We start from the raw sequence: 19,273 nt of genomic DNA on the forward strand, positions 1-19,273 counted from the left end.
TGGTGAGGGAAGGTTTTATTCTGTTTACACTTCCAGGTAACAGTTTGTCACTGAGGAAAGTCAGGGCAGGAACTCAAGCAGGGCAGGAACCTGGAGGCAGGAGTTAATGCAGAGGCCCTGGAGGGGTGCTGCTTACTGGCTGCTATTTTATAGAACCCAGGGCTATCAGCCCAGGGATGGCACCACCCACAATGGGCTGGGTCCTCCACATTGATCACTAACTGAGAAAATACCCTACAGGCTTGCCTGCAGCCTGATATTATGTGGGCATTCTCTCAGTTGAGGTTCTCTCCTTTAGATGTCTATAGCCTGTGCCAAGATGTTATAAAACTAGCCAGCACACTGGGTAAACTGAAACATAGAAATGCAGTCCTGATGGCAAGTCCTCAGTTGTCCTAGTATGTAATAACTGTTTAATAAATCTGCGTTGGCTCAGTGATGTACCAAGGGTGCTGTTTATTTCACTCTGTCCTCTATGTTTTTCTACAAATACTTTTTGAAGAAACGAACCTAGGCTTAAACCTCAGAGAGACTCCTTAATGGCCTATAGTTTGAATTTATAGCATTTAAAAGGGTTTTATTCTGTGACCTAAATTGCAAGGCTCATAGCGAAGCAGTTGAAGGATGATGAGAAGAATCCACAATTTGCATCCAGGACAGATGTTCTTTGTTGTTCTGTGCTCAGATCAGCTCCCAGGTTCTCATTGACTAGAGGTAAGCATCCATCACCATGGCAACAACCGTGCTACTCAGGCTACCCCACCTCGGTATGCCTGCTGCCTGCCTGATTGGATGTCAGATCCCAGAGAGCTGGTTGGAGACACAGGGGTCTCAGTGGGCCCAGTATCATTCCAAAGTCGAGGCGCATATCTCAAGGGTTCTGCTTCCTTAGAGAAAGAGGAGTTTGTGTCACTGCTGTGAAAGGCTGTCACTCACCCGCACAAGCATAAGAACAGGTCCTGTGTGCCGAACTCCCCAAGCTCGCTCCTTTAGGACTGCATTCCAGGGCCTGGCACACTGCACAGACGAGCTATGAGCCCTGAGTCCTGAGTGAGTGAATGCCACCAGACTAACCCAGAGTTTTTGAAATGGACAGATGCCAGCTGTACTTAGAACCAGCTGCTTGGGACTTTGGGGACAGAAACTGAAGCCAGGGCACAGAGGCCGCTAGCAGGCTGGAGTTGCACTCACATGGGAGATGAGAGGAATGCAGGGTCGGGAGGCATTGTTGGGGGTGCTGAGGATGGAGCCCTTCCCACGTCATGAGGGTGCACTGGGGAGCAGAGGTTCCAGGGTAACCTGAAGTGTCCAGTGTAACGCAGAGGGAAGTGTGCCAGAGCAACAAAGCCGATGTCAGAGAGCCAAGTAAGTGGGGAGCTACAAGCGTGTTGGGGCACTAGCAGCTAAGGCTGAGATTTAGATCTCCAGCTTGTGGAGGTCGAGGCCCGGGAGAATCCTGGGAGCCATGGAGCCACTACTAAATTCAGACTCACACCTTGCAATCTCCTTTTCTTCCCCAGCAAGACAGGGAAGGAGTGCTGCCAGGACCAGCCACCCCACCCAGGCTCCCCAGGAGCGAAGAGAGGTATTCTTTTTGAACAGTTATTACTAGTGCTAGGACAACTGAGAACTTAAAATCAGCACCACATGAAATGGAAGTGACTCCAGCGGTCACACGTCTTTGGTGTACCGCAGATGTACTGCGTGGGACAAGGGTTGAAAACGAAGCCACCGCAGAAACCAAGGCTGGGAGGCTGCTCTTCATCAAGTGAGCTCCCACCTGAATCCTTTCCTTTGCAGGTGCCTGGAGCAGCCAAAAGCAGCCAAAGGCGAACGAACACGCCACCTGCTGGCTCTGGAGCGCGAGGTCGGAGCGGTCTGGCTCGCCACCTGGTGGCCATTTGAGGTCTCGCATTCTGCATCTGGTCGGGCCTCGCCTAGGCCTGGCAACCCAGTAGACAGAAGATTCCCTCAAAACTCCCACCTCAGCAAGCCGGGAAGCCGCCGTGATCAAGCCAGCTCTGCAGTCTCCGGGGACTCCCAGGACTGGGTCTTCCGAGTCATCGCCATCTATTTCCCCACCCTACGTCATTGGCTGTGGCATTTGAACCCACCTCTGAACTCACCCAAACTTTAATCCTTTGCTTAAACATGGCCAGTGTCAGACTGCAGGACAACTGGGCAGGATGACCTCACAGCCCCTGCACTCAGGCCTTTGGTCCTGGTACAGGGAGGTCAGAGATGAACTGTAACAGGGCAATGGGGCTTTTTTGTACCCCTGGGTGAGGAACACATCAAGTGCTCCTCCACTCCAGGGCCCAGGAGTTTATGGGTAAGTTGAGACCCACCCCCCAGCTCTCACAAAGCAGTCTGATGGGGTGCACTGAGTTCAATGTGTGGCGGACTGTGCAAAGGACACTGGTTTACTCAGGTGGTTCCAGGTTTAGACAGGAGACAAAGAACTATAACCTCATTATAGTCTGGAGATGGGATCGATCCACTTCTGGTGATTTGGGCACACTGAGGAAGCTACAGGGAACTGGGCTTAGAGGGCAGCTCTTCACCCATCCCACAGAGAAAAGGGCACTTGAAGTGCTGAGAGCAGCTAATGAATCCTCTGATCCTCAATCCTGGCTGCATGCAAATTGCACCCATCAGAGATATTTGAAAACTCCCTTGCCCAAATCAGTGGCCTCTGAGCTTGAGTGCTATGGGCTGAATGCATCACTCAGGGTCATGGTTTGAAACTAACTTACAGTGGAGGAGGCTGTTAGGGCTAGGTGAGGTCAAAAGGGTAGAACACTCAGGATGGGATCAATGCCCTTATGAAAAGAGAAAGCCACACATACATCATACATCAACCAGGTTGTATACACAGAACCTGAGAACCCTATCAAGCCTCCAGACCCACGAAAAATAAATGTATGATTAGCTCATTCAGTTGTGATGTAGTATAGGAAGGTGTTGCAGTATGCAGATGAACTGTCTCCCTAAAGGTTCATGTGTTGAAGGTTGGATCCCCAGCTGGTAACACTATGCAGAGGCTATTGGTTCCTAAAGGTTCCTAAATGAGTTAACTTATTGATGAGTTCATAGGTAAGTGTGCTAGTAGGAGATAAGGCTTGGTGGGAGGAAGTGGGTCACTGGGAGGCATGCCTTTGAAAGTTATATCCTGTCCCCGGCTCTTCCTTCTCCTCTTCTTCCTCCTCCTTTTCCTCCTCTCTCTCCCTCTACCCTGTCCCCCTCTTCCTTTCTGTCACATTATTCTGCCTCATCACAGTCCCCAAAATACACAGCCAAGAGACCACTAACTAAACCCCCTGAAGCCATGTGCCCAAGACAGTCTTTCCACCTGTAAGTTTTCTTAGGTAATACATAGTTCAAGCTGATAGCAAATAGTATATAGGTCGGGGGCAACAGAAAGTGCTTTAAGGCGAGGTCTGGAGCCATCGGGAAAGGCTTGGTGGCATGAATTCATATTCTTGAACCTTGGCATGGAAGTCTGTTTTCTGGAATACACATGTGGAAATGCACTGTTGCCTATGGGCTGCATGACACAGGGTAAAAAATGAGGGGCAGGAAGACACACGGATCCACGTCCTCAGAACCATGGAAAATTCCATTGCTAGTAAATGGGGTAAACAAATGAGCAAGGCATTTCATCTATTTAATTTGCATAATGTGATTTCCTGACAGCCTCCATGTCTGTCTTTGCCTCAGGAAGGAAGTGGTAGAGCTGGGGTATAGGAAGTGGCAGAGCTGGGATGTAGGAAGTGGCAGGGTGGAGTGTAGGAAGTGGCAGAGTGGGGTGTAGGAAGTGGCAGGGTGGGGTGTAGCTCAGTAGGTGAAGGGCTACATCCCATGCATCAAGCCCTGGGTTTGGTCCTCAGCACTGAATAAACTAGGTATAGTGGCAGACTCCTGTAATCCCAGCACTTAGGAGGTAGAGGCAGAAAGATCAGAAGTTCAAGGTCATCCTTGACTGTGTGCCAAATCCAAAGCCAGCATGGATTTGATGAGACCCTATCTCAAAAATAAAGGAGAGTTGATGAGAGGGCTCAGTGGGCTGAAGTGATGGCCACCAACCTTGACAATCTGAGCTCGATCCCCAAAACACACATGGTAGAAGGAGAGAACCAACTCTACAAACTGTTCTTTGCTACCTGCCTCTGCACACACCTTGGCACATGTGCACATGCACACACAAGGACTAGACAGACAGACAGACAGACATAGATGATAGATTTTTAAAAAAAGAAAAAGAAAAAGAGAGCTGTGGGTCACTGAGGAGTTCATGCCACCTGTCATGAAGTTACCTCTGTTCTGAGGAGTCGCTTGGTTCATGCTCGCATGTCCTTATCCCGGTAAATAGCCAATGTTCCGGGATATCTGTAGAACTCCTAGGCACCCTCCATTCCCATCACCTGCCCCTTGGAGGGGGCAGTCTTCAGTGAACTTGGATTTGAGGGGCTTTGCCACACCTCGCCTGTTCTAACGAAGCTTGGGGCATGTCAGACCACAAAACCCAAGCACTGGCCTGATCGTTCACCCTGGTGTTTCCTGTGTTCTCACTGGTTCCTGCTTACACTTGTCAATTCCATGGCCTGAGGTAGATCTTCAAGGACTGGAGGAGTTAAGGATTTAACTTTGTGGGGGAAATGGGGAAAGCTCCAGAGGCCCTAACCCTCCTGAGAAGTGGCTGGAATCTAAGACAGGACAATGAGCCCTTCAAGCCCAGGTCCTTGGTTCCTCCCTGGAGCACCAGCCACCACTTACCCAGGGCTAATCACAGGACTTGCAGATGCAGTCAGAAGGCATTTCCAATAACCTTCAAATGGAGAAACTAGGACTTGTGCCTCCCCTAACCTTGCCAGCCAGTCCCCGGGTCACCTGTAATTGTCCTCTTCCTGGTCCTCAGAGGCTGGAGACAGATGTGAGTCGGGGTATGTTCTACAGGAGGGGACCCCACAGAGCCTGATGGAGAGGTGGATGACGAGAAAAGGAGACCAGGGGGCCATTTCAGAGTGTGCTCAGATCACCCGAGGCCCCCTGGGAAAAGTGGAGAAGGTGTACAGCACAGCCCAGAGCTCTCATATGAGAAGGGCAAGGCAGCCTGGTGCCAGCTGTCCACCCCATCGTCCATGGATTAAGGCTGCTCCCTCTTTGGCATTTCTAGCTGACCTAGCACATGCTCACACCTTACTGGCCAAAGACAGATTACAAAGGGAGTAACTTTCCAGGACATGTGGGTGGGGCACCTATTCCCTGTCAACCACTCGGGGGCAGCTCTAGTTTCTCCACCCAGTGGGAACTAATCCATCCCTGCAGGTGGCAACACCATCACCAGCTAGTTCACTCGTGGCATCATCCATGAGCTGAGTGTGAGACAGGTGTTCTACTAGAATCTGGCCAGGAAGACTTCTCCCAGATGACAACTCCACCATGCTGGGCAGGTGTCCAGCATCCATGCAGTCATTCAGCGAAGCAGGTTACTCGGATACACTTTGGCTGTTCAGGGGAGGCTGAGGCCAATTGGGAAGATTTTAACTTCCCTCCAAGTACAAACGCCAAGAACAAAGGTCTAATTTTTTCCCTCCTGTCACAAGAAAGCAGTGACATCATCAGGCTGTTTCATATTCTTAAAATGGCACCTTTCTAAAGTGCAGACAGGGACACTGATTGCACTGGAAACAATGGAGATGACCTTCACTCTTGTCCTATGTACCAGTGTGGCTCAGCTTCTGAAGGATCTCGACGCTGAACTCAGTCCTCACACAGACTTTGTTTCCCAAGCCTCGGGAGCTCAGATGGTGAGTTATCATGGTTCTAATTCTCAGAGTACCAAAAACAAGGTGAGGGGACCTGCAGGGCCTGTGCCTGTCACCCCCGAGCTGCCAGAGCCCGCCCTTCTTAGCAAGGTAGTGAAACTTCCCTTTTGCAAAAAAACAGCATGAGGGTTTTGTAGGTATGTAGGAGCCTGTTCTGCATCAGTTTGAAGGCGATGAACACAATCTCCATGCCGACAATGATGTAAATGGAGAAGAAGAGGAAGAAGTGGGGGTGATCTAGGGTGATGTCCCCAAACCCAATGGTGGTCAGTGTGACGAAGCAGAAGTAGAAGGCATCCTCGAAGCCCAGCTCCGTCTCCCAGAACGGGAGGACAGCAGCTGCACAGGAGATGTAGGCGAAGATGACCAGGGCGATGACAGGGAGAGGGATGTCCAGCCTCTCCACCTGCTGGCCCACTTCATCCAGATTGCTAAGGATAGAACAGGACAGTCGTCCCAGCACCAGCTCGGGACATGAGCTGCTCCTCTCTACAGGCCCCATCATGGGTGGTTGTAGCTTGTCCTGTTTCTCTTGTGCAACTAATCTCTCAAACAGCTCCACATTGCAGCTTGGAGACGCAGGCTCCCGGTATGGCTGGGGGTCTAGGAACTCATCCACCCCAGCACTGATGACAATCTGAGGGATGGTTTCAGCCACAGGTTTGCTATCAGGCTGCCTCCTGCAGAGCAAGCTGGAGCACCACTTGGAGGGAGCATGGGGGAGGCAAAGGAGAGCCTGGAACCGATTGTAAGCCCTGGATAAGATGGTGGCTAGGATGTCCCCTATGTCTGTGAGGACCAGGAACATCAAAGGGATTCCAAAGAGAGCATAGAGCATGCACAGGAACTTGCCAAGCCTGGTGACGGGGTACATGTGGCCATAACCTGAGAAACAAGACAGAGCCTGGTGTTGGTATCAGTCTCTCAGCATCCCTCAGAGGCTCAAAAGAGAGCTGCAGTTTCTTCTCCTGAACACGCAACTTTACACAGTAAAAATATTCATCCTGGACTAGGTGCATAACTCAGGGGTAAAGCTTGTGCTTAGAATGCATAAGGCTGCAAGTTCAAACCCCATGCTGAAAATAAATGTACACATGAATGAATAAGTAACTATCCATCTCAAAGCATCTGCATGTGTGTCTGGCATGTATCTTGACAGAGGGACCGGGAAAGAAGAAAGGCAGCTCATATCCAGACTGAAAATGTCTTTGGCAGGGGACATGCTGGGGATGAAGCAACTGCCCTTCATTTTGTTGTGGCCCACCCCCACCCTCGAGGCTGAGCTCCACCGTCCTGGAAAAGCACAGATGTGAGGCAGTCATTTCCACCGCCTTCTTCCTCTTGCCAAAGATGCCTGCTTCTAAGAAGCCACCTTTGTCCTTTCTGAGGTTCCTGGACCTCTTGTTGTATTTGTTTTTATACAACAAGCATCTATTTCATGCCAGTGGTGTGGACAGCAGTATGTATTTTATTAGGGAACAACAGAAAGAAGATGCAGGTACAGCTGTGTCCTCAGAGCTGTGAAGTTCCAGGTGAGAGAGATGTGTTCTTGAGTGGCAGGGAGGATATCAGCACAGAGCACTCCTAGACAGCCACCTCAGTTCACAGCCCAGCTCTGAACCGAACAGACCTCTACTTGACTGCTAACATCTTTGCACTTCAGGTTGGGGAGGGGGAGGATGCTGCCCTTAAGTGACTAGTTGGGAAGATCCTGTCAGGCTGGGACCTGAGACTCCATAGGCTAGTAAATGTGATGCCCTGAGAGCTAATATCCACTTATTGAACACCTGCTGTGGGTGGTGAGTGGCCAGCCTTCCTGGAGAGATATTCTCATAACTTACAAATGGAGAAACTGAGGCAAGGGGCAACAGGGGCTGTTTTTCCGCCACTCCCATGCCACCCTCCCTTTGCAGAAGACGGGAGCCAGGAGCTGAGCCAGCAGCCCTCAGCATAGGCAACTGGAACTTTTAGAGCTGTTGACAAGCAGAGGAAAAAGGTTTGCTGTGTGTGTTTGTGTTTAATCTTTGATTAATATAGAAAAATGCATCAATTGTGTGAATTAAGTTGAAGGTGATTCTTAGCAAGCTGAGCACTAGTCTCCTCCACTTGTGCCTCCCTGTTGGAAACTTGGCCTCCCAATGCAGACAGACTGTGGGATGGCCACCTCACCAGAATCCTAGGGAGAAAGCAGAAGTAGAAGGCATCCTCGAAGCCCAGAAAGGATTGTGACCCTCCAAAGTTCTCATCAGACCCCTTTCATCTGTCTCAGAGCACTGCACATCCCGCAGGCTGAGGCAGGGCTGACCATGTGGTAGCAGGGTTAGTTAACTCCACACATTCATTCATTCATTCAGTGAGTGGTTATGAGTGTTTAGTGATTTACAAAGGACACACGTGAAATACATTTACAGTGTCCAACCTCTGTGAGTTTCTGGTTCAGGGGAAGCAGATGTCAATCAAATACCCACCAATATGACTACCATTATTTGAGATGCAGCTTAATCACAAGAACGAAGAGAACAAAATATTATAAACATGATTGTTATAAATGTGGTTAAAACAAAGGCTTCCATTCAGGATCTAAGCTCAGATTTCTTGGTTAGGTGGCTTGAACAGAGATGAGACAGGGGTTGTTCTCATTTATTTTTGTTGCTGTGATAAAACACTGACCAAAACCTATTTGGGGAGGAAAGGGTTTGTGTGGCTTACAGGTTACATTGTTGAGGGAAGCCAGAACAGGAACTCAAGGCGGGGACCTAGAGGCAGAAACTGAAGCTGAGATCGTGGGGGAACCCTACTTAGTGGCTTCTTCCCCTGTTTAACTGCAGCACAGGCCAGGCCAGCTCCCTGGGGATGCACTGCCCACAGTGGACCTCCTACATCAATTTGCAATCAAGAAAACGTGCCACAGACGTGCCCTCAGTCAACTCTGATGGAGGCAATGCCTTAATTGAGGCACCCTTTCCCCAGGTGTGACAAGTTGGCAGCCAAGATTAGCCAACTCGGGGACCAGAGACTGGCCAGGTGAGGAAGCATCAGCATGTGCAAAGCTCCCGTGGCTGCTGCACACAGCTAAGTAGTTTGTCTGTGCACTGCACATATATCCAGGGCGTGACAGGGAGCTAAAATCCAGCCTGCCATGCACTTGCCAAGCTGTGGGCTCAGGACTCATCTATCTATGTCTCCCTAGAGAGGATTCCAAATTTTAACCAAAGTGTCTCCAGAGTAAAGCTGCCACTATATATGAGGAATCAAAGGAAGGCCCGTGTGGCAGTTGACTAAGAATACCTCCCCCAATGGGCTTATGTATTTAAATGCTTAGTCACCAGGGAGTGGAACTCTTTGATAGGATTAGAAGGATTAGGAGGTGTGGCCGTGTTGGAGGAAGTGTGTCACTAGGGGTGGGCTTTGAGGTTTCAAATGCCCATGCCAAGCCCAGATTCTCTCTCCCTGCTGCCTGAGGATCAGGATGTAGAACTCTCAGCTACTTCTCCAGCACCGTGTCTGCCTGCATGCCACCATGCTCCCTGCCATGACGATAATGGACTGAACCTCTGAATTGTAAGCAAACCCCCAATTAAATTAGCCTTGGTGTCTCTGCAGCAACAGAACAGGAACTAAGATAGCCAGTGTGGCCAGTGGACATGGATCAGGGGAGGGCAGTGAGGTGAGGCTGGGGAAATAAGAGATCTAAGGACTTAAAAAAGGAAGGAGTATCTTGGGGTGTAAGAAAAGTGCTGGGGATCGGAAGACAGAGCTGGCTCATATGAAACCCGACTGTATAGGTTGATTTTGGGGTGAGTTCCCACTCAGAGGAGTTTGGCAGAATTCAGGAACACAGAAGAGAGGAAGTGCTGTGGAGGGAATTGGCCACCTCACCTGATTCATGAGCTCTGTGACCTGGGTTAAGGGGCTGTATCAATAGCTGCCTCAATTTCCTTGGGTGCATAAGCAAAGGGAGGCACTGAATTCCCAAGATACTGGAGTAGGGCCTGGAAATCATGCCTGAAATCTCAACTACTTGGGAGGCTGAGGCAGGAGGATAGAAAGTTCAGAGCTGACGCTGAGCCTGGAGCATCAGTAGAGGGCCATGCCTAAGCTTTACATGGCCCCACAGAGCTGTCGCCCTTAGGGATGTCACAGGCCACGAGCAAGTCCCCCCCACACAAAACACCTCATTTTCCAGATATGCTATAAACTCCACATCCTCATGGGCTTCAGGAAGCTCACCACAGGCTCCTCAGAAGTAACTGCCTCCCCAACCCAGCCTCCAGGGTCAGGGCCTAGAGTTACATTTATTTCAATTTAAAGAATCAAATCAAATATTGCTTGTACAATCTGTAAAGTGCTTTTTAGAATCAAAATCCCCTGCACAGCAGAACTTATGGCAATCTCCATTACTGACTGCATTTAATGGACAATAAACAGATAAGGCCATGACCTGTTGAGAGCGACATAGATGTATCCCACAAGAGCCAGCACCTCTCACTCGAAGACCTTGCCTAGGAATATGTCCAACCCAAGATGGGCTTCCAGAGACCCTCTGAGAGATATGTTTATAGTCCAGAAGGTATGCTACATTCCAGAAAAGAACCCTAGGAAGCAGGTCTCAGAGGCACATAGCCCCACTGAGGGAATGGATTGCCCCAATTACCGAATGCTGAAATGCAGAATGGAAAACTATCACTTCCTATAATGCATTCCTTATTCCGATACAATCACTCCACAGCACTTAGCCTGCCAAGTATTTAATAGCCCAAGAATTTCCCTTCCTGATTCTAGGAGCTGAGCCAGGTGAGAACTGACCAGCCTCATACACAGGTGTCACTTTCTTAGCATCAGGGCCAGGTGTCTTTCAGGGGAGCTGGAGAGGCAGGGCCGAAACAGCATTGTAGAGGGACTGTCACACCCAGCAGTGATCACAGGCAGTGATGACACACCCCACCATCCTCCTCCAGGGCACTTTTGGACACAGGCTTCCCTACTTGCCTCACACAAAGGGGAGTGGTTTGGACGTTCCTGAGATTTAAACCAAGCTAATGCATTTCAACTACATCAGTGATTTGAGGCCTAGACTCCCATAAGAGTCACCTAAAGGGCTCATACGGAAACCTGGGCTTGGATTCTGGTAGGTCTGGGGCAGGGCCCACAGGGCCCTATGTAAGATAGGGTGGAGATTATAAAGTGCAGCTGCTTGTGTGGATAATGTCTCCAATGTCAGCATATATCAGGAGGCAGGGATGTGGCTTAGTTGGTTAAAGTATTTGTCTAGCACATACAAAGGCTCTGGATCAGTCCTCATACATGGGATGATGGCACATGCCTGTAGTCACAGCACTTGGGAGATGAAGGCAAGAAGACTGGAAGTTAAAGGTTTTCCAAAGGTAGTTCTAGAAGGACTGGTTAAGAGCAGTGGTTCTCAACTTGTGGGTCTCGACCCCTTTGGGTGTTGAATGATCCTTTCACAGGGGTTGTCAGAGTCATCAGAAAACACAGATATTTATATGATTCACAACAGTAGCAAAATTACAGTTATGAAGTAGTAACAAAAATAATTTTATGGTCGAGGTCACTACAATACGGGGGACTGTATTAAAGGGTCACAGCATTAAGAAGGTTGAGAACCACTGGGTTAAGACAAATTGCAGAGGCCATACTTGATGGAGCCGAACATTAACCTGCATTCCTCACAGATTCCTCAGTTGTGTGGACTCCACAGATCCAACACACTTTGATCTGCTGTACTAGGTCGATGGTTCTCAGCAGACTGCATCTGGAAATGTTTGGAGACAGTTTTGGTGACCATCATGGGTGGGGACAGTGTGAGCCATGCTCCTGTGTCTAGTAGGTGAAGGACATAAACGCTACATAGCTTCCTACTATGAATGGATTGGGTTCCTATGACAGAGAATTAGTCAGTTACGGTGGCCAAGGGGCCACTGTGAGACCCTGTAAGTTACATCTAAGTTTTGGGGGGCGGTGGAAAGACAACCTAAGCCTATTCTCTCAGGCCCCAGCTTCTCCCCAGCATCTTACTCAAGGTTGCTTCTCCCCTGAACCACACTTCTTTCTCACTGGTCCCTGGACTTAGCTTGGGGCTTGTGATGGTTAATCCCAACTGTCAATGGGACAAGGTTGCCATGGAAACGAACCTCTGAGTGGTTGCTTAGACTGGGTTAATTGAAGAAGGAAGTCCCACCCTAAGTGTGGATGGTGCCATTCTATGAAGTGGGGACCCTTTCTGAACAGAGAAAAGGGAGCAAGCTGAGCACCAGCATCCATGACTCTCGGGTGCAATGTCACCTGCTGCTTCATGATTCTGCAGCCACAGTGTCCCCACCAGGATAGACCTCTACCTGTGAGCAAAAACCAACTCTTCCTTCCTTAAGTTGGTTTTGTTTGGTATTTTGCTACAGTCACAAAAGAAGTAATTAATACAAAGGTCGATCCCTGCCCTGCTTGCCCTGGCCATCCCTCGCCTGTGGATGGGAACAGTCACAGCATCTCACTCATGAGACTCTTGTGAGAATTAATGGAGATTATAAATCACTTAGTCCTTGAGTATGCGGCTGTGGTTCCTACGCTTTCTACCTATTATCTACCCATTACCTACCCTGCCTGTCTCCAGTCAAACAGCTAAGACTGGTTCTGAAATACCCATGGTTGCAAGAGCTCTCTTGGAGCTTGTGAGGTGTGTGTAGAATATGTGGAGACAGATGCTGGTGTTCCAGTGAGCAGCCCCTCTCCCTGGTTCTTAAACTGTCCCCCCACTTAGGAGTAGATCATTGGATCTTGGTCACCCAGTGAGTCCATCTCTTGTTAAGGCCATTTGAAAGAGGGAAGGAGATAAATGGGAAGCTTCTAGAACAAGATCTCTGCTGTCTGTAGAGAACCCAGGGAAGAAAGGGGACAGTCGGTGCTTTTCAAATTACATGTGGTTATGTCTAGAAGTTACGTGGACCTTGTGGGACTCTTGTGACCCACTGAGCAAAAGGATGATAGAAACCTGATACTCGGTGCTCCAGGATCTGCACATCTGCCCTGCCCTGCACCCCCACCAGCCTCTTCCTGGTGTGCGCGGGCAGGGGAACCACACAGTCTTCTTGCAGCAATTGGCCATGGACTGAGTCAGGTGGTCGGACAGCTGCTGAAGTAGCTGTGGCTGCCACTGACACGTACGGCCTCAGCCCAGCCTTCCGAGTGCCCTGGAGGTAAGACTGGCAGAGATAGGGGGAGCTATGGGTCCAGGTGTCAGGTTCAGAGGGCCACATCCCTCTAGAAGTTACCCAGCTCTGAGTCTTGGTGACCAGCCTCCAAAATACACAGCTGGCCACCAAGGCCTACCACCCTGGGGTGTGAGGGACAGAACTCAATGGCATCTCTGTGGCTGTCTTAGGCCCAATCCTCCTAGGATGAGAGCCTGCTCTTTTGAAGGACAGGGACCCCAGGCCTCTGGCTGGCCAGGAAGGGCAGGGACTAAATAAGAGGCCATGTTCTTGTTGAGAGTTCTGACCCAAGAGCTCCTGGCTTGGCCCTCCAAACAGGCCTACTGATGCACTGCCAGATGGAAACCAGGATAACCTAAACCTGCCCTCATTACTAAAGTCCTCTCTGATCTAGCCTAGGACATAGAGTCCAGGTCTCCCCATACCCCCTGGAGGCTAGAAGGGCTCCCAAGACTCTTCTCCTAGAGTCTTAAAGTCCTAAAGGGGACACTAAGGTTGGGGTTTTACAGGGATCATTTCTCCTGCCTGGAAGCCTCCTCCCTTTGATCTGTCAGACCCCAACTCACAGGCCACGTCCACAAGGAAGTCCTCACTCCTCCCAAGACAAGCCAGGCCCATCCCATCTGTCTCACCTGCCCCCTTCTCAGCTGTTCCTCCTGCATGTTTTCAGTGTGGGTGCTTATTAGACCATGTGCTTTTTGTTTATTGGACCCTCTCTCCCCTCTTTGTCCCTCAGACCACAGGTTTCCCTGAGGAGAAGCACCCAACCTGTTCCTACATGCTAGAGACACAAGTAGTATACAGAGAGGCAGAAGAGTGGGCTCAAGTGTGCAGAGCTATGTGACTGAGTCTCAGTTTCTCCATCTGGAGTATGGATGACAATTGTACCTGTCAGCTTTGGGTATTAGAAGAACTATGTATATGAAGTTAGAGCTGGAGATAGAGTTCAGTGGTAGAGTACTTGCCTCATCTGAGCAAGCTGTGGGCTTGACCAACCAACCACACACACACACACACACACACACACACACACACACACACACACAGAGAGAGAGAGAGAGAGAGAGAGAGAGAGAGAGAGAGAGAGAGAGAGAGAGAGAGAGAGAGAGGGAGAGGCACGTGCGCACGCACGCACACCACAGAAACTAGGATGTGTCTTAATTGCAGCTTTGCATTTGTGGGACAGTGGGAAGAAACAGGCACAAGAGAGGAAAGCCCAGGTCCACATCCCATTCCCATGTCCTCCACCACCCAGGATCCTGGCTTTTGTGTGGCCTCTGAGAAGAGTGGATGGCCTGGAGGGTTCTCAGAACCTCTTCAGATAACTGGCTGTTCATACTGGAGAGGCAGCCTCTCCCTAGGCCCTCACCCTTCCCTGGACTCTAGAGGGAGCCTCCTCTGGATGACTGTTACACGAGGAATCTTTCCTTAGCCTGGGGACTGGGACATGTATAAGTCAAGTGCAAGAACAAGATATGGCCAGTTCCATCTTCTCTGGGAATTCTGCCCTTCCCAGGGCCGCATGTACTCCAGGCTCCTATAGGCAGGCTCAGGAATCAGAACAATCTTGCTTCCAAAGCACAGCTTCCTGAGCAAAAGACAAGGGTCTGCAGTACCTCACAGACCCACAAAGTCAGGGTTCCACCTTTGAAGGAACAAAACTAGACTAAGTCTTGAAGTCCATTTGTGGGCACCAATTCTACTCACTGTGTGACCCTTGGCTTCTGACCTCACCTCTCTGGGCTCAGAATACCCCACTCCCTGGGCCTCTGTGAGCACGGGACAGCAGCTGGGCATGGCTGGATTGTGTAATAACTTTTGTAGCCATGGAAAGCACACTGCAGTGTTCAGATCCTGGTACTCGGGGCACTTTGCTTCCCTCCATCTCTATACCACACCACACCTTCCTCTGCAGCTCGGGTCATTCCCAGTGAGTCACCTGCCACCTAGATGCCATGAGTCTAAACCCCACTCTCCTCCAGTCCCAGCCCTCATCCCAGCTCCAAGCCTATGTTTTCAGCAGACCTAGGTGTCTCCATTTGGAGGCACTGTTCAGAAGTCATGACCATTGGCCAAGAATCCAGCTCTCCCTCTCCAGCCCCATCCTCCCTCTCCAGCCCCATCCTCCCTCTCCAGCCCCATCCTCCCTCTCCAGCCCCATCCTCCCTCTCCTTAGCTTGCCCATCCTATCCATGGAAGCCAGAAACCCCAGTGCCAGCCTGGAGTTCTCACCCCACGTCTCAGATCTTCCTCCAGCCATTGTCCTAACTTGGGCTGTCATTATTGCCCACATAGGCTTCTAAAGAAGCTTCCTGTGGCCATTTCCTCCTTGGTACAGCTGTGCTGAAGCTATAGGGGTCTCTGGGTGGTGCCACCAATTTCTTTCCTGCCAGCAGTCTGTTGGACACGGCCCCTGTCCTTAGGATAGGAAGCCTTTTCAGCCCCATGATCTGGCCTCAGTCTCTCTCTTCTTCACTCCTGATGCAACCTCCTTACAGTTCCGGGCATAAATTTTGTTCTCTGGCCTTTGATTGACTATGTGGTGTCTGGAATGACCTCATCACTCCCACCTACCCCACCTCTCTGCCTTCCTACCCAGGACTCCAGCAGGCTCAGAAGAATGCTACCCCTGAGAGGCCTTTAAAACATTCTCACTCTTCAATGCCCACACCCAAGACTGATACAGCTGCCCTTCATTCTCTACTTTCAGGATCCCCTGAGTACATCATTGCCATGCACAGATCCCATCTGATCCCCTGTGAGCATGTCTAAGTTGCCCAGGAGCCTCTAAGCTAGAGCCGCGTCTACCCTGTTCCCAACTGGTATAGGCATGCATAGTGGGCCAACAGCTTCATGCATGAAAATTCGGTCAAGTGTGCAAGAAGGATCACAGTATGGCCTCTATCTACCTTGCTCACCTGGGCCCTTGCCCAGGCATGGGGCTGCAACCACCTGAAGAAGGAAGAATGTTGTCTTCTGATTTGCCCCTCATCCCTGGGGCCTATGGATCAGTAGCAGCTTTCCTTGCCACTGTACCCCTGAACTAGAAACAGCTCCCAGCTCCCAAGGCAGGCACCCCGCCACTGTTCCTTGTATTAGATACAAGGAATGTCTCAGCACACCTGCCAGCAGGTGCCCCCATGTCTCTCCCAGGCAAGCTGTTATTTGCAGCAGGACAAACCCTTGCACTTACCCACTGTGCTGAACACTGTGCAGCAGAAAAAGAGAGCACTCAGGAAGGACCAGTCCTCAGGTGCCTTGAACCACTGGGGCTTCATCTGCTGCAGATGCTCACACAGGTCCTTCCTGTTGCCTTCCACCACTGGGGAGAGACCAGAGTAATAAAACGGGCTCTGCCTGTCCAGACAGTCCTGCCCAGGGAGAGGACCAGGGCCAGCAGCACCCTCAGCCCCAGCCCATTTGTCCCAGCAACACTGCAGCCTGTCCATCAAAACCCTCCTTGGAAATGCTTCCACAGCTTAGATCCAGCTGCTGGTGCCTACGGCGTCTAAGAGGTTGGATAGGCCCATGGGGGCCTGGGTGTGACCTGAGCTCAGCAGCCTTGGAGGATTCCTTCTCCCACAGTCCCAAACTGATTTTTTTTTTCCTTTGAGAGATGGCCCAGGCTGAACTCCAATGCTATAATAACCAAAGATAACCTTGAATTTCTGATCATCCTAACTCCAACTCCCAAGTGTTGGGATTACAGGCATGGGCCATCATGGCTGGTTTATGTGGTGTTGGGGATCGAAGCCAGGGCTTTATGCATACTAGCCAAATACAGCCTTAGCCCTTTGAAGGATTTCTTAATGTTTGAACTATCTCTTTCATATTTCATTTTGTTTGTTTTGTTGTTGTTTGAGTCCTTGGGGTTTTGATACTGTTGTTATTTTTTGAGACAGGGTCTTGCTATGAATCCTTGGTTGGCCTAGATTATACCAGTTCTCCCATCTTTGCCTGCTGGGTGCTCAGATTATAGTCACGCACCACCATGCCCAGCCTTCTTTATTCATTTTAAAGAGGAATAAAAGCCTCTGCCGTCTCTCTTGTGGAATTCTAAACTCGAAGCAAAAGGCTTTCAGCAAGCCAGACCGTGGTGAGAAGCAAGGCACTGAGCCCACAGGCTTGGTAAGCACCCTGAGCTCCGGGCTTCAGGCTGAGGCTGTCTCTTGGGATGGGAAGCCTTGGTCCCTAAGCTAAGAGGATGGCACAGTCTGGCCACAGGGGAAGTCACCACCTACTTTAATTGAATGGCACTAGCCTGGGAATCCAGACTCCGGCATCTAGACTCTTCCTGACTACTTCTTATAGCTCTAAACAAAAGGCTACTTTCTGAGCCTCAGTTTCTCCATCAGCAAAGCGGTGCAGCCTGGTGGTAAGAAGCTCAGATTCGTCGGTGCCCTGAATGGAATTCCTGTCTTGCTTTCCTTGTATGTGAACTTTGAAAGTTATGTAACTTTCCAAGGCAAGAGAAGATAGGAGCTTAAAGATATTGTTAACAGAACAAGAGAAAATAAAAGATAAATGAAAACACTGGTTCTAACAACCAGGGAGAAGAAGAGGGTTTGGGAGCCTGCCCCCCCCCACATGCTGCTGCTCCCCAGGTGGGGACACGGTTTGGGAGCAGGTCTTGTCAGCTGTGACTGACTGGAAGGTGGCCCGGGAAGTCAGAGTCCTGCTCTGTGGAAGGTGTCTCTTCTTTGTCATAGAGACATTTCTACTTAGTGGCCAGAGAGATGCTGAGGTATACTTGGGGCTGTCATAAGACCCCCATCTCCAGCAAGTTCAGGGCCTCCTGAACCAGCCCACACCTCAGATTCACCCAGGGAATCTGTCTAAAGTACACATCTCCAAGCTTTCTCTCAGATCCACACAGTCGGGATCTCCAAGGCTTGCCTGGAAATCTAATTTGTAAAGGGGATCCTGGACGCAGAACAAAGTGTGCAGACTCTGAGAACTGGGGAGTCAAGGACTAATAAGGGTTAGCCTAACCCCAGGATGTACTTTCTTACTTAGTCCTCCCCAGGACCCCTGACCTTGTTTCCATTTTTATAAATTAGAAACTGAGGCCCTGGCATCTAGACTCACCCTGACCAAATCAAAGGGTGAAACACAAACAAAGGCCGTAGGACACCTGTTGAGCATCTTCTGCCTCGTACCTCTCATCTCTGCCTTCCAAGGGGTCCTCACTATTGGCAGGGTTCAGATGGTGGGTCCCCTTCTCTTCAGGAGACTAACAAGGGCCCTGCTGCTGCTGTAGATCACATAAGCTAAGCTAAAACAACAACCTGGCCTCTGTCTGCCCCAGCCCCTGACCCCACCCCTCAACCAGCCCACTACAAACAGACTTTGAAATAGGAATCAGCTTGTTCATCCTGGGAATCCAAAAAACTGAAGTCACACCACTTATCCTGCCCATCCCACAAAATCTCCAGTGACCTACCCTCCCCTAAGCCCTGAGGGGCTGGGTGGGGCTGGTGGGAGCCTGAGGCACCAGGAAGGAAAAGCTGGACCTTAAGAGCGCCTGCTTAGAGCTTACTTGTCTCATTACACGCCTGGGAGGGTGCCTATTCATCTCCCCATTGCCCAGAGAAGAAAAGTGACCCCACCCCCCACAAGGCCACTACTGATAGACTTTGAAATAGGAACCAAGAAGGAGGAGGTTACCGGCAAACTCCTCTCAATCCCCTGCCAGGGCAGCTGCAAGACAGTAACCTCTCAGGCACCTACCTGTTCTATTACATTTCAGGATGCTACACAGCTTGTCCAGGAACTTCTTCAACTCAGGATTCTCCTCAGCCTCTGGATCAGGGCGGCCCTCTACTGCGGAGAATAGAGCAGCACCCACCAGTGCGTAGGTTACCAGGCAGCAGAGGAAACAGAAGCCAGGCAGAAGCTTGCCCAGGGCCTCAGGGCAGCATCTCCTGGCTTTCCCCAGGACCTCGGGGCAGCATGCCCTGGCCTCAGGTGGCTCCTCAGCCTCCATCCTCTTGGAACAGCTCAGGGAAGGACAGGAGGTCTGTGTGGAAGAGGCGGAGGCATCCAGCCTGGGCCTGGAGGAAAAAGGTGGGAGTGGCCGGAGAATGGCCAGGCTCCAGCCCTAAGTGGATGGTGCGTGAGTTTCCCAGAGGACCCAGGAAGCAGCCGGAACCCATCATGTTCAGTTCATCCAAATAACTGGGATGGCGCCCCTGCTAGCGCCCCAAATTGCTATTGATC

General features: G+C 50.4%; 1 protein-coding gene across 1 annotated transcript; it reads right to left on the reverse strand.

The window, feature by feature from the left end:
- Positions 1-5,910: 5,910 nt before the first annotated feature.
- On the reverse strand, positions 5,911-19,040 carry Kcnk18 (potassium two pore domain channel subfamily K member 18). The gene is made up of 3 exons (XM_059245808.1): positions 18,785-19,040; positions 16,248-16,376; positions 5,911-6,713 (listed from the first exon to the last, which is right to left on the reverse strand). The coding sequence occupies exons 1-3, from the start codon at positions 19,038-19,040 to the stop codon at positions 5,911-5,913; spliced, it is 1,188 nt and encodes a 395-aa protein (XP_059101791.1).
- Positions 19,041-19,273: the final 233 nt, after the last annotated feature.

This window comes from Peromyscus eremicus, chromosome 1 (genome assembly GCF_949786415.1).
Source record: "Peromyscus eremicus chromosome 1, PerEre_H2_v1, whole genome shotgun sequence".
Classification (NCBI taxonomy): domain Eukaryota; kingdom Metazoa; phylum Chordata; class Mammalia; order Rodentia; family Cricetidae; genus Peromyscus; species Peromyscus eremicus.

What these genes read in the sequence shown, in the direction of transcription:
- Kcnk18 (XM_059245808.1), bottom strand. Translation starts at nt 19,040, where the DNA reads ATGGAGGCTGAGGAGCCACCTGAGGCCAGGGCATGCTGCCCCGAGGTC. An exon ending in CCTGAAATGTAATAGAACAG is followed by an intron (nt 16,377 to 18,784) that starts GTAGGTGCCTGA and finishes GTCTCTCCCCAG; the next exon opens with TGGTGGAAGGCAACAGGAAG. An exon ending in CACAGTGTTCAGCACAGTGG is followed by an intron (nt 6,714 to 16,247) that starts GTAAGTGCAAGG and finishes CTTGTTTCTCAG; the next exon opens with GTTATGGCCACATGTACCCC.